The sequence below is a fragment of the Phoenix dactylifera genome, chromosome 2 (assembly GCF_009389715.1).
Source record: "Phoenix dactylifera cultivar Barhee BC4 chromosome 2, palm_55x_up_171113_PBpolish2nd_filt_p, whole genome shotgun sequence".
Taxonomy (NCBI): domain Eukaryota; kingdom Viridiplantae; phylum Streptophyta; class Magnoliopsida; order Arecales; family Arecaceae; genus Phoenix; species Phoenix dactylifera.
This window is the reverse complement of record NC_052393.1, coordinates 26959240-26975465: the sequence shown is the minus strand read 5'-3', so window position 1 is coordinate 26975465 and position 16226 is coordinate 26959240. Positions and strand designations below refer to the sequence as shown.

Genomic DNA, 16226 nt, shown 5'->3' with positions numbered 1-16226 from the left:
GGTGAACTGCCCTATCGCTATAAGAGCCCTTCCGGACCCAACTGATCACAGTGACTAAGTCTCCCTTCAGGATGATGGAGCTCGCCCGAAGAACGGATCGCGCATATCGCAATCCCATCCAAGCTGCCCGCAGCTCTGTCCCTGGAACCGAGATGTCGAAGATCTGACAGCCTCCTGCTGCCACCAAGCAGGAATCCGGGCCCCTGATGACAAACCCAGCACCTCCCCTCCTACCACCATCCTGGACTGAGCCATCAAAATTGATCTTGAGGAAGCTCGGGGGTGGGGGCTCCCAGGTGAAAAACACCTCATGAGGAGCTGCCGAAGCAGAGTGGGGGCCCCAGATGTCCCGAGCTATCAAAGGTCCAAGGTCTGAGTCTACATGGAGGAACTCCGCTGCCTGTGCCCGAGCCCGCTCCATCACAAACCACGGGGACAGACTGATATCACCAAAAACACGACCATTTCTGGCCAACTAAACCTAATAAGCTGTACATGCCACTCTAACGGCCAAATACCGCATCGGTGGGGATCTAGACCAGCCCCGAACCTCCTCCAGGAAGCCGTCCCTCCGGCACCAGACGCCCTCCGAGAACCCAGACAACCTCCAAGTCCTCCTCGCCCAACCACACTGGAAGAGTACATGATCCACTGACTCGTCCACCTCGCAGAGCGTGCACAAGGAGGAAATGCCGACCCCCCGTCGACTCAACTCTGAGCTAGTCGGCAGGCGATCCCAGGCCACCTTCCAGAGAAACAGTGCCACCCTCTGGTGTAGGCCAAACCTCCATACCCAACCACAGTCCCTACCCAGCTCAGACTCCTGCAGAAGAACCCGAGAAACATCACCAACACTGACTCTGGTCCTACAAGTGGTACTCCAGACACTGACTCAGAGAGGGCGTTTAGTTGGGGAGGAGGAGCTTGCTCACAGTCAAGATTGCTGAGCCTCATCACTAATGTCTGCTCGTCAGAAATGGCCATAGTAGTACCTGGGTTTCGTTCCAAACTGTGTAGTTATAAAACTGCTTTTGCTCAAATGCTCTGCAGACATTCTTCCTATTCCTACCCAACATTGACAGTATACTTGAAATTGAATGTCACCTTTTCTCATATCTGCTTTGGACCAACTTTCTCTGCCTTGTGGTTCCATTGTTCATGAATTATGACACACTCTCCTGGTATAGCTTATGCAGCATGGTAGTGATCATGACGAGATTACTTCAACTGGAAGGTCTAACAATCGAGTAGAAGAACTAATGCCATCTCCACTGCAATCGTGGCAAACTATTCTTGCCCAAGATGTCATATGTCCATAAGGATATGGCACCAACCCCCTTATCATGGAATGAGTGAATTGATACCAGACATATATTGATAGGTATCATATATTTAGTTTGGATTAGATTGACAATATCTTAATTAAGCCAAGAGATTCACAACCACACATGTGCAAGTGTGTGAAAAAGCATGTACTTATTGGACGCACACGAGGAATCCACCATATTCTTTCAGCAATGCTCATCAAGCTTTAGAAACAATCATCTCTGAATTAACAAAAAAAATGCTTCCTCAGGTAGCCAGGCTTCTTGATGAGGATATTCTCTTCGTGGATCAAGGACTAGGCCAGATTGATAGCGAGATCATTACAAGCTTTACATGGATTAGAAAAATATTACAAGCTTTAAGATGGTGTACTCCATCATATTATCAACTATGAAATATCCAACACACATATAATACATGCATCTATCTTCATCCTTAATATGTATTTCTGTAATCAAACAAAGTGTTTAGATCTGCTCTTCAAAGCAAATCAGATATCTAGTTCTTTTGACATCCTAAAGACTCCCTCCTTTTCTTCTTCCTTTTAAAAAGAAATCTTACTTTCTTATACAAAAAGAAAAAAAATCTTCCAATACTCGTAAGATTCCATAGAAAAGAAAAACTGCTAACCCGAGAAAAATGTGAGCTTTCTTATTCTTTACATTCTCAAAGATATCATGATAGCCAATACAGGCCATTTATTAGATTTGGAATACACACTAAACATTAAATTTTGGTTAAAAATTTTGAGGATTGATAGTCAAGTGCACATTAACTTTATAACAGTAATATGTTTATTTTATGACCTTTTCTCTTTGGTGGGATTTATCAATGTTTCAAATTATAACTGAGAATTTCCTGAAGAAAAACCAAAGAAAATTTGAAGCTTGTACTATTTCTCAAGAATTTTCTTTACCATGAAAAAACCCAATCTAAGAAAATCGAAGTATCTCAACCAAAGTAATTGGCAATGTACGTTTTAAAAATCTGACTGCCCTTAATCAAGCATACATGAACTGAGTAGCCCTTGATCCATTTCTGTTTAACTGCATTTTAAATATTGTGGAATAGCCTAGCTGCCCAGGTGCTTCCACCTCTGATAAACTTGTCTTCTGTCTGACACAATCTTCAATGATCAGAATTTCTTGTTTTTAAAACTTTCGTCAGAAATACAACAACAAATAATTCATAGGAATCAGGAAAGAATTGAACATGGAGAATAGGTACAAGCAAAACAATTGTATATAAGGAACTTCAGTCATGAAATATAGGAAAAACTAAAAATAAAGACATAGTCTAGTTAGCATCAAGCAAAACAATTGTACATAGAACATGGAAAATAGTAATTTCCATACACTTGTACCTATTTCTGTATATTTCCGTAGTTTTCATCAGTAGAAGAGAACAATCCCAGTTTACGGGTTGATGAAGTACAAGGAGCTTCACCATCACCACAATCATTCTCATCACCTAACTCACTCTCTGTTTTTCCCAGTGGAGATGAAAAGTCCAAGCACATACCATGTATGACTTGCTCTTCGTAGGATGCTGATATGTCCTGAGAGGTCAATTGGTGATACTCAACAAGTTGATGAAGGCACTGGTTCTCTCTCATTAAGTTAGCATTCTCATTTGCCAATCTGGACTTCTCAGCCAGGAGGGCCTCCAATTGAAGTCTCACCTAAAAAATGTTGTAAGGATAAAGGAATCAAATAAAAGATGCTCCAATTCATGCTACTTCATGCTTAGTCATGGATATCATGAGCAATGCTTGCCCAGCTATATGCTTAGATGCAAGAGTACTTCCAAAATAAGACCTAACAAGGATATTTAACTCCACAAAATTTGGTACCTAGCAAATTAGCAGTCACCATAGGAGTGCTTTTGCTTACCCTGACTACTGACAAGTCAGATTTAGCAGTAAAATTTTAAACTTCTGGTAGCAGAGTTACTTTAAGCTCCTTGCAATAGGAGGTTGTGACTTTAACTAAAGATTTATTTTTAGAACTGCAAAGAGTAAATTATTGATTGTATTGATGACATGCTTTTAGTTTCTTTTTTTTTTATTTGTTGGTAAATTAAAACATCTATAAATTGAAATTGAGAGATTCTGCATGAAGTTTTGAGTCGGCATTAATACATTAGAGGTATGCAGGAGTTACATTCATTATGCATAAACTAACAAATAAAGATGTCATTGGCATGTGCATGGAAGATTTGAGGAGCTGGAGGATTGAGAACTTCTCGTTTCTGTCATTCTATTACTTATAATTTAGTCAATTTGCAGAATACGATCTAGGATCTACCAAAAATGACATATATCTGTATATATAACCCTCCCTCTTTCTTAAAGAGATGTGCTCTGAACAGTTACAGTTGTCATAATTTCGAGGTGAACTTTATCCCCTGCTTAATTTCATCCTTGATATAGCGAACAGGTCTATATCAAGGAACAAGTGTTTATAAAGCCTAGCTTATTGGTTACACTTAACATATGATTTAGTTTCCTGAAAGCCTTTTACCCTTGATTTAGTTTCTTGATACACAGTTGTCATAATTTCGAGGCGAACTTTATCCCCTCCTTAATTTCATCTTTGATATAGCAAACAAGTCTATATCAAGGAACAAGTGTTTATACTTAACATATGATTTAGTTTTCTGAAAGCTTTTTACCCTTTAGTTCCATCCTTCATAAAGCAAACATGTCATGTTTAAGGAGAAACTTTAGTCCCACCCTGTTTTCATCCTTGATAAAGCCTAGCTTATTAGTTACACTTAACATATGATTTAGTTTCCTGAAAGCCCTTTACCCTTGATTTAGTTTCTTGATACACAGTTGTCAACTTGTCATAATTTCGAGGTGAACTTTATCCCCTCCTTAATTTCATCTTTGATATAGCAAACAAGTCTATATTAAGGAACAAGTGTTTACACTTAACATATGATTTAGTTTCCTGAAAGCCTTTTACCCTTTAGTTCCATCCTTCATAAAGCAAACATGTCATGTTTCCGAGAAACTTTAGTCCCACCCTGTTTTCATCCTTGATATAGCAAACCATATCTATAGCCTACTGCTTGCACTTCCACTTTCACTTGGAGGAAGTTACATTTTTCAATGCTAGTTGTTTACATTTTTTGACGTGGGTCTTTCTTCCATCATTTCTGCCAAATGTCTGATGATGCTCCCACCATTACTCTCACAAAAAATGAAACAAAAACATTTGTATGCAGCTTTTACTGGAAATAAATAGTTAAGTATGTATATAAATTGAAGATTGAATTCTAGAAGCACAAGAAGTCCTAGGGTAGTTGATAGTCTTAACTATTCTATATATACACTTTGGTAACAATTTACAGCATTGAGAGTAATACATACAGCAAAAAGTACAGCTGACCGAACCTAATTGCAGGCTAGAACTAATGAGATACTCAAGAAAATTTGTTAACCTCAAAGAGAGCGTACCATTTCATTCTAATATTGGAGGGTTCCTTATTAAAGCTAAGATGGTTGTTTTTTCTTTTTTGGGCTCCATAAAGCAAGTTTAGTATTTAACTAAACAAAATTTAAGATCCAGCAATGCTGATAGTGATTTTAGTTTCTAACATGTTGAACGCTCTCTCTCTCTCTCTCTCTCTCTCTAACACACACACACACACACACACAAATATTTTGTTAACCTCACAAAGACCATGCCATTTCGTTCCAATATTGGATGGGTCCTTTGTTAAAGCTAGCATGGTTGTTTTTTTCTTCTTTTGGCTCCATAAAGCAAGTTTAGTATCTAACTAAATCAGATTTAAGATCCAGCAATACTGATAGTAATTTCAGTTTCTAAGATGCATAGCATGTTGAATGCTCTCTCTCTCTCTCTCTCTCTCTCTCTCTCACGCGCACACACACACACAAACATGAAACTAAAATTAGCCTCTAATAAGGATTGAAACATGCACCTAGCACAGGAGCAAGCATGCCCTTAGGAGTGGAGTGCAAACCATTGGATAAGAGTACTGTTGGCTCCTCTCAGTAGTTAAATGTTACAGTTGAAAAATGCTATTGAGCAACACACCATTCCCCGTTCTAATGTTGCACATGTTGGATGTTCCAAATTCCACATGTCACCCACCTACCCTTGTGAACTTCTCCAGTCTCCAACTGCCATATGGGACAGAAAACTGTGCGGGAGTGGAGCAATGATAGGTTGTTCATTATTCTAGTATTATTTGCTGTCTATCTTGTCGGGAAAGGAAAAAGAAGTGCATTAAGGAGGGAAGAAAAGTAGTAAATGGAGCCAGAGAATCAAAAATCACTCTCTAGGATATGTACTAGATGAAGGTTAGTGATTTATAGAACAAGTGGCTCAAAAAAAAAAAAAAAAAAAAACATAATAATGATAAGGTCGTAAAAGAAAGGGCTTTGATGCCTTTTAAGAATATAGTAGGTTACCCTTGGAAGGCGAATAAGAAGGTGTTAACATACTGCTTCCTTGTTTCAGAATTTCAAGCAAAAAGTGTGTGATTATATTGTCATGAAGTAGAAAGGACTGAAGCACATAACATGTTTATAATGATAAGAATTATGATGTGTAAAGGAGGTCTCATACATCCAATGAAGGTAAAGGATTTAAATATGGGCAACATGTGCAATAAATATCTGCAAAGGGCCAAATGAAATAGTGATTCTTATTTTTGGTACAAACAAGGATTTAAATAGTCCTGGTTTGGTACCATATCGTTTTGTTTTGACAGAAAAAAATATACACGTAAAGAAGTGGAATACTGGTTCCCTCTTGAATCAGACTATATTGGTTAGCACTGATTGTGCATAAATAGATTTGTACCAACCATTCCGGTAGCATATTGATTACTTTTTATTATTGAATGATACCGACTAGCTTGGGCTGCCCCTACCACACTGGTACCATACCATTTCGGACAAAACTAATACATAGGGGTGGCAATCAGGTCGAGTTGGACCAGATATGGGTTGGGTTGGATACAAGGTGGATCAAAAATCTTTATATCGAACCTGACCTATTTACTAAATGGGTCAAAAATCCAAACATGAACCTAACAAGTTTATTAATAGCAAATTGATAGGCGGTCAATCAGGTTGAGTTGGACCAGATATGGGTTGGGTCGGATACAAGGTGGATTAAAAATCTTCATACCGAACCTAACCTGTTTACTAAATGGGTCAAAAATCCAAACCCGAACCTAACCATTTTATTAATAGCAAATTGATAGGCGGTCCCTTCGTTGACCGGACTATAACTTTTAATCCAAGTTGATTGGGATTTTAATACCTGCTCCAAGTTTTAAAGTTTCTTTAATTCATAATCCCTAGCACTTGTACACACTTATTCTCCAATATGTACACCGTTCCAAATAACTATGTACACATAGATACAAGTATATGTAAGGACAATATAACTGTATGCAGGGAGAATATAACTATGTATAAAAACTAGTATAAGTGTGTACGATATAAGTTTACATATGTGAAATCCTATATAAGCGTAAGACTAAAAATTAAATGATAATAGTAAGGGACCGCATGTTAAAGTCCAATCAAAGAAAGGACTATGTATTCAGTTTTCCTTTTATTAAATAGGTAACCTAACCTAACTTATAATGGGTTGAAATTGAATCAAGTTAAAAGGTTAACTATTGCCCCCTACTGATCCATGGCTAAATATAGTATTTTAAACCCATGGTTACAAGCAAGGTTCGCCGAACCGGTACCAAAACTCGTACCAGTCAGTGATTGGTTCAGTATGGCATTTGGTTCGGTACCATACCGACACACGGTATGGAAAAATTAGGGCCAAACGGATCCGATTCCTTACTAGTTTGGTTCGGTACGGGGTGAAGTTCGGTCCATTCAGCATACCTTGGTTACAAGGTTACAAAAGTTCTACAAGAATTGACTTGGCTATGAATTGTAGAGAATCTTTTGGAAAAACTAGCTATATTAATGATATGGTCCTTAATGTAAGAGCAAGTGGCAATAATTTCAAGGGTTCATCTCAAAAAGAAATAAATTACAATTCGTGCACAAGCTTGGATACTCTTCCTTTTAGAGGTTGTAAGACCTAATAACTGATGATTGATGAGCTCATACTATACTAAGGTTGGCAATCTCAGTAAGGGACCCTATACCGGTACCATGCTGGTGTCAATATACTAGGTACGTAGGTTAGTTCGATGTATCGAGACTCGGTATGCCTCCCAAACCGAGTCTTGATTCGATATTCATATGGTACTGTACACATGGTATGGAGCAGTATGTACTAATATGACAAACCTTAACTATACAATCTTTCTGACGCATATCATGGTTTTAGATATCATGGAATGGTGTCATCCTAGTTTCTTTTTGGTGGAATGGAAAATCTCGTGTCCCGACACTCAAGATGGTGGATGTCCCTTCTCATCTTGGTCCATTTGTTGACTTGTCCCTTCCCGATAGTTGGGATGGTTTGCAGAATGGGGGATATCTCATGTCCCGACACTCAAGATAGTTGATGTCCCTTCTCATCTTGTCCCGACACTTGGGATGGTGGGTGCCCTACTATTCCATCCCTATTTAAAATCATGCACAATATTAGCAAGGTATAGGTGTACAAGGCTACATATATTTATATCATGTGTGCTGGCCCATACTCTTGCTTATAGACTTAATGCATATTAATTAAGGCCAATATGTAGTGTATGGCCATTTTGACTTGTACTTTCCAATTTTAAATGACCCAAAGCTCTTCGGTCGAAATAAAATAAAATCATGTTGATTTTAATCCTTTTCTCCTTATTAAGACAACCAACACCCTTTGTTATGCATTTACAATTCATTCCATTCATTGACAAAATAAAATAAAGCCTTATGTTTTCAAGAGAAAAAGGAAAAATTCTTAACTCATGAGAGGAAAACAAATTACATTAGTCAATTCTATATTAATAAAACTTAGAGTTGTTTGAGAAATTAATGCGAACCTTTTGGACCCACAATGATATTTTAGTTACACCAAAATGCTGTTAAATCCTTAAAGTTGCAAGTCCCACATGCAGAAAATTTAGTTTTCTTCTCATTGTTAGGGAGCTAACCTTTGCATTCCTATCTATATAATGTTCCTTGAAAGATTTATAGCATCATCGCTAAGGTTTTTTGGCTGATATAACTGCCATAATTTCTTTTCCCCAAATTATGAAGAAAAACTAGGTGGACTTGTTTTGTAAGGGATCTCTAGTTTTCTTTATTCTTTGATAAAATCTAATAAATAATAAATATTTTTTGGAATAATTGTGGAAACACTACCAATTAAAATTATCCTAGCCAAACTCATGAGAAACACTTTCCATGGTTGGAATGGCAACTTCTCCTAAGTGCAGATGAGATGAGAACTAATTAGAGAAAAGTATGTCGAATCGGGTTGAATTGTCTAGTTCATCCAGTATCAAACCGAACATGTGTGGAACTGGATTGGTTCGGCCCTAATTTTCGAAAACTCTTCCAAACTACCCTGAATCGAGACACTAGTTTGAACCAGTCCGGGTCCCCTCCTTTCTATTTGAATGATAAAAAGGGCTTGACAAGGCTTTCCAAGCCGTTCTTCTTTTTTCTTTTCAAACTACCCCACCCCTCCTTCGCCAAAAATACGGTGATTTTGATGATTAAAAGAGGATCCAACCCAAAACAAGGTATGATGATGGCTCTCCTCTACCTCATGTCCTTCCTTTTTTTCAACATTGAAAAATACTGAAAAAATTCCAAAATAAGAGGTCATGCAAAAAATTTCAATTTTGGCATGATTTCATGATATGTTGTAGATTTATGGATGATATGCATAATGTGACTAAAATCTTTAATTTATACTAAATTTATAATTTTAAAATTAAAAATATATTTTTGGATTAAAAATTTAAAAATAAAATAAAATCTAAAAAATAACTATAAAATTAGAAGCTTATTTAAGGACATGTAAGCTACTCTTGACCTAAATTTGGTGCCCATTTATTCAAGTGTTAATACGATCATGCGTATAGTGGTTGAGGCCTAAATTTGAAAAATAAAATAAAAAATAAGTAGCTTTTGATGTATGCCCACGAGTCTAGACGTATTAGGTTTCTAGTCATATGCTGGATCCTATTACCTATAGCCACAAGCAGTCTATGCCCATATGGATATGGATATGGTACGTTCGAGATATTACCTTCCAAGGGCTACTACCCTAAGTAGTTTTAGAGCATCTTACAGATAAAATTTTGCTGCTGGCATATTCTGATGAGCTCCTCCATAGCTGTATTATCAGTCAGAGGATACCTTTTAGAACCAAAGCTTTAGTAAAAAATCCAAGACATGTTATAACCTGGAGCACATTTCCTATGAGATGAGCATACTCCAACGCCGCTTGGTTAGAGAGGTGGATTAATGTGCCTCTTGATTATGCTAATGATTCAAATATCTATGAGGGATACGCCACTTGACGAGATTCTAGATATTGTATGTATGTTGTATTTTAAATATGTGCAATTGATTGTATCATTTTATGTTTATATCTCACTAATTGATTTTAGAATATTTCATGTTGCTTCTTCTAGCATGTAAAGCATTTTAGAAACAAAAATTATACTTAAAATTATTTTATATTTTGTATCGCTCTAAAACATCAAGAAGTATCATTAGACATCAAATTACACTTAAAATTATTCAAAAAATTAGAAAAATGATTATTGTTGATTGAAGCTTAAAAGAGATTTAAAAAAATTGGCGTGCAACTGGTTGTCGACTGGTATGGATCTCGGTACCAGTTCGGTGGATGCCTTCTAAGAATAAATTAAATAAAATAAGATAAAATAAAATAGAAGAAAGTAAAAGAACTAGAAAATAAAATAAAAAGAAAAGCAAAAATTAGCATCAAGTTAGTGGTGAATATCATTGTTAAGGACTTGATCTTAATATACTTCTTCAAGAACTATGATAGGATTTTTGTGAAGTTGCTAACACCAATTATATGGGTCATCTAGTCAATAAAAATTCTGTTCCCTAAAATAAATGTTTCAGCTAATCCACACTCCTTTATTAGGTCTTTTCCTTCTCTCCATTATTTAATAAAAAGAAAATTAGATATTCTCTATCTAAAAATGAAGTTAATTGCTTCTTTTGTGTTAATATTTTCAAAAATTTTCACTTAACAAAAGTTTACCTTTTATAATGAAAAACAATGAGGAAAAAGGTGTCATACAACCTTATAAAGGCTGACTTTTAGACTTTCAAAATCTTGTTACTTTTCTAAGACTTAGAAACAACCTATGATTATTTTCAAAATCATTAGAACTTTGTTAAGCAAGAGTACCATTTCTAACTAACTCCAAACATACAACACAAAGCTAAACAATCATGATTGCCCAACAATTTTCAAGGAGATCACGGACTTTAATTGTGTCATGAGGCATCATACAAAGAAGAGAGTAAAGCCTACTTGTCAAAATTTTTACACTTTATTCTAATGACTAGCATGCATTATCAGGCGGTTTTAATTTGACAAGGAAACTTTCTCAAAATAGAAGATCCCTAATCAGTCATGATTTCCCAACAATTTTCAAGTAGATCACGGACTTTAATTGTGTCATGACTCATGAGTTATCATACAAAAAAGAAAGTAAAAGCTACTTGTCAAAATTTTTACACTTTATTCTATTGGCTAACATGCATTGTCAGGTGGTTTTATTCTGACAAGGAAACTTTCTCAAAATATTAGTTTTCATGATCCTTTTGTCCATTTCTCTTAACATATGAATTTGCATCTATATATTGAAAAAATAAAAAAGTTCATGCTAGATCTTGCCTGAAACATTTTTAAAAACTCGGAACAATATCTATTCATACTAATATCCTTGAGTCCATAAGAATTTTGAGGAAGCCAACGTTTCTAGTTAGACTACCATGAAAGCCAAAATCGAGTTGAGAACTGTTTGCAGATTCAAAAGTTAAGGAACAGATATTCTAGAGATAAGTTCAGATCCACCACCAAAATAAAGTTGAAAGAACTTGACTCCATAGATGATATACATATCGGTAATTCCTCTTCCACATTATTCTAGCAAATCCATTAAAACAGAGTTTGGATAGACTAGTTCTTTAAAGCTGCACTACCACATGAGGAAAAGCAAGACGTCCCTCCTTGGATTTTGAAAGCAAAAAGAGAACCATAAAATTTCCTGATTGCAAAGGACCAGGACCGAGATGCTAAACAATTACGGGGGATCAGATTTGCCTATTTGACAATTATCTACTCTCAAAAGCAACTCCAGGATCATCCTTAAATCCCTTCCAAGTTTAACAATTATTAGATTGATAATTATTTTTTAAAGCAATTTCCTCAAAATTATGCTAATCAACCAAAATGGTGTCTCTTTTCGGCAATCCAATCAAGGATTTCTCCAAAACTGAGCCACATTCTTTCCTGTTTATGGTACTTCCTCTTTCAATCACTATCTAAACAAAAACAACAAAATAAATATAGAGTTTGACAAAATCAATAAGCGGAGTATTCTTCAAGTTCCCTTGTACTTCTCATACGCTTCTATAACAAAGCATCTCCTCTCTATAAAAGAGCTTCAAAAGTATTCCTGACCCAGAAGTCTTCCCAAGAACACAACACTATTTCCTTCAGGAGAAGCTATCTTTTTTCTTGAACTACGGACTATATTCATCTATAACTATACATATAGGAAAGAGGACAGATTCTCTCTCTCTCTCTCTCTCTATGAAGAAAAAAGCAGGGAAATCCACATTTTAAGGCTCCAAAATTTCACTTTCTTCTGCAATGGTTTTTAAAGTTTAATTTTTTAAATGTTTTTCTTTCTTCACCTTCTTTCTCTCATTGAAAGTGAAACAAAAAGAAACATGAGACACATTTATATGGAGATATGACTTTTGAAATACTGTGTAACCTCTATGAATTATTTCATGGAGTCTTTCCATGAACATATTAAGCTGTATCTAATTATTTTATAAAGAAGCAAGAGAAGTGATAAAAAAGGAGTACCAGGTCATCTTCTTCTGGTCTAACACCTTTCTCAAATCCTTCTCGAAGTCTCCTATTTTCCTCTTCCAGCAAATTACTTCGTTCTTGCACAAAAGATAACTCTGATTTTATCGTTTTCAGTTCCTTGCAAGGGAAGTTGCTTTTGTTGCCAAGGACATTGCAAGCTGCAAAAGGCAAGACATGGAGACAGATGAACAATAATAGAATAAGATATATTTCTCGAGGTAAACCAGACAAATAAAGGAGTTCTAGAAGCTTTATAACTGACAGTTTTGGCTTTCATCAGCTTCTCGCTTTTCACAACATTTGAAGAGGCCTGCTTATCTCCCTTGTCAGGGAAATTCCCCCGAACCCTCCAATCCATTCTTGTCAGAAGATTTATCAGAACCAGTTTCCTCATGATGATCAGAGCCAATCACCTCATTCTTGTCCAGAAGCTCAGTGGAACCACAATGCCTCTTTGATTTTGGCTCCTCATCTTCGATCCTTTGGCTTTCTCTTTGTAAAACTTTTGTTAAAGGGGGTCTAGCCAAGTCAGTTAATCCCTGTTATAGGAACATGGTAATATTACAGCACTGTTAAGGAAAGAAGCCCATATATTTCATTAGCAAACTGGGAAAGGCAGAATGGCAAATTGTCTCCCTTGTTCTCTCTGCAATCTTAGAAATTAAAATGAGAAAATACAGCAATTTGCTGACATTGATCGCTAGACAACAATAAAAATCACCAGCAGAATTAAACTAGGTTTATGAGTAGATCATAAGCACCAATTGCATGCTTATTCTACTCAATAAGATGCACTGAGGAAATCGAGAATTTAGCTTCTCACACAAAATGGGAGAAGTGAAATTTCATGAGCTGAGCAAGTTGGTGACAATTTGAAAACTACATCTAGTTCATTTTGCAACCTTAGAAAAGGAACCAGTGTTGCGCATCATTGAAGATCTTATCTCATATTCTGATTTGATGTGCTTATCAGACTGAATAATCCCAAAGATCTAGTGATTTTGAGCTTAAAAGTTATCAATGTGGCCTCCTGTTCAAACAATTAGGTTGTAATTTTAAGCCCTAGCGTAGTAATACCTCCCAATAATACTGAAACCAGTCTGAGAACGTCAATCACTCTTCCATAGTGCATCTCCAATGAAAATCTAAGATCTGTGGCAGAAGCACGATGAAAAATCCAAATGATGCCAAATCAAATTTGTATGGAAAACTAGTTCACTCATAAGGGTCAATCAACAGTCTCAAAAAATTATCAAGACCAACTCGGATTGGCTTTTTTTTTCTTTTTTGAAGAAACCCGGATTGTTAGACATTCTCAAATCACTTATAGCACAAATCGTACCCCAATTCAATAGGTAAAAGATGAAAAGTTAAACTAAATATAATAAAAGTATGATATATTAAGCCCTAAGCAAAGCATAACTCGGTCCACCAAAACATCAAAAACCTGCTGTGAAAAAAGACCTGTTTGGAAAAGGTCCTTCTTATCCACGGTAAATTAGACCAAACACCCATGCTTAATTAGCTTATGGAGTTACCTGCTGGGCTGCGCTCAAAGTATTTGAAAGCTTGGACAGAGACGAAGCCACGGAGTCCAGACCTTTGATCAGAAGAAGCGAGTCTTCTCTGAACCTCTTCCCTCGCTCCGATTTCAGCCCACACTGAAAAATTACCAGGAAAAGATCAAAAATCTGATTTTTCTTCCAGGACAGTTGAGAAGGGAGGATCGAGGAGATCATACAGCAGAGGAAGCGAGCTCGATCTGTTGTTTGGGCTTCCGTTCCTCGAGAACGGAATCCACGCGGTCGTGGAGCTTGCTCCAGAACCTCTGATCAGAGGATGGGCTGATAAAAGTAGCTGAATCCATGGGAAGAGATAGGGCGACAGATTGCAACGGCTAGTGAACGCAAGTGTAGCGTGAGGAGAGGAGAGATTTTTAAATAAGGGAAGGCCGACTGGTTCTAACGGTCGGATTTCTAGGAACGTTGACGAGAAATATCAAACAACTGCCGGACACTGATTTATGAGGATCAAAATACCAACTTTGTCCCTGATGGCTCAAGTGAAAAAAAAAAAAATCATAAGCAACAAATTTTATTTTCTAATTTCTACGACCAAATGTGCATCCTTAGCAATTCAACCAATTCAACGTGAAGGGGAAAAGAACCACTAAAGCTAATAGGGCTGCAGACTGGATGGCTGTTTATGTAGCCAGTCACTCTAGTAGTATCCTGTGGGCTGGAGATGGAGAGTTGCCTCTGGTTTGTTGTTTGAATTTATTAGGTGCATCCATACTCGTTAGATATGATCCACCCGCCTTAACAACAACAACAACAACAACAATAACAAAAAACACTAAAAAGAGGATTGGCAGATGGTCCACCATACTGGTTGGACTGGAAGAGGTCAATGCTTCAAAAGAGATGCCTTTATTTCCTTTTATCCAGGGATAAAGCAAACTTTACCTTGTTTGGGCTGGATCATTTGGATTTAGATCCTCTCTAACCAGTATAGTGACCAGAGAGGTCTAGTCTCTAAGCATGAGGGGCTAACAACTTTGCATGTGGGGCATGAATTTGAAACAATGTCTCCCACTCCCACATGATCAGGGTCCGTCCAACTTTTAATTGAATGTGCGATAGCCTAATGTTAGACATCGGGCCATTGTCCGATCAGTGTATCAGATAGACGGGTTCATGATCTGAATCATTTGGCAATGGCATTGCCAATTTGTGTCCTCATTACATGTTGCTTGTGTTGCACATTACAAATTTATATACGTCTAGTCCATAATGTGAACATTGGCAACGAGTGAAGTGGATCCTTCAGTACTTGAAGGGTCCATAGAATTTTAGCATATGTTTTGGAGACTCGGTTTTGGATGTTATTGGTTATTTTGGTGCAGATCATGCCGGTTGTAGGTCGAATACTGGGTACATTTTCACAGTTTGTGATGGTGCAGTAAGTTGGATATCGAGGTTGGAAATCATTGTTAAATTATCATGTGTTGAAACTAAGTATGTTGCCTTGACCAAAGTGATAGAAAATGATTTGGTTAAGGACTTGATCAGCTTGGAGTGATATAACAGAGACATGTTGTGCATTCTGATAAATAAAATGCCATCCATCTTGCAAAGAGTGCAGCTTATCACACCGGGAGAAGGCACATATGTATCTGATACCATTTCATTTGGTTGGTTTTGAAGCACCAGGACTTTGAAGTGAATAAAATATACACGAAAGAAGAAACTTGTTGGTATTTGACAAAGGTTGTGCTTTTCATTGAAGTTATTTTCTAAATGGTGCATTAAATTATGTAAAATTTATGTTTGATCCGATAAGATAATGCATAATTATTTACTAAGCTACGAAGCTTACTCTTCTCTTTGTTTTTTTCAAATAAATAAGACTATTAAGAGTGGAGAGGGATAAACCAAGTGGAGGTCGAGATATAAGCTTCAAAGTATTGCAGCAGGCTAATAATAAATCTAGCTTATGACTATGACATTATAGGTTATGTAGTTTTGAATATTTAAATGCTAGATTTAGACGCTTTGTGCTCTCGCCTTTTTGCTTAATAAATAGAAAAATTTTGGACCACTATTAGTATTGTACTTAATAAGATAAATTTTTATGTAGACTTTTTATTGTGGGCTTCATGTTTTTATAGGTAATACCCTGTGGTAGCGCGGCCTTATCGTGTTCCAAAATAGCCCTTCAGCATTAAAGAGGCATTAAAGACCTAATTTTTATTAAGGGTATAATAAGAATTACACATAATTTTTTTAGAAAAGTAGATGATCAACCAAACATAAGCACTCTGAAAATCTGTCACTTTCCCCATTGTCA

At 36.7% G+C, this 16226-nt stretch overlaps 1 protein-coding gene across 1 annotated transcript; it reads right to left on the bottom strand.

The window, feature by feature from the left end:
- Nucleotides 1-2508: 2508 nt before the first annotated feature.
- LOC103714544 lies at nucleotides 2509-14351 on the bottom strand. Its single transcript, XM_008801829.4, is given in 7 exon segments — nucleotides 2509-3007; nucleotides 12372-12496; nucleotides 12499-12535; nucleotides 12640-12701; nucleotides 12703-12916; nucleotides 13916-14038; nucleotides 14119-14351. Coding segments are annotated over 7 exon segments (1005 nt in total). The 5' UTR covers nucleotides 14245-14351; the 3' UTR covers nucleotides 2509-2689.
- Between the last annotated feature and the right edge of the window lie 1875 nt (nucleotides 14352-16226).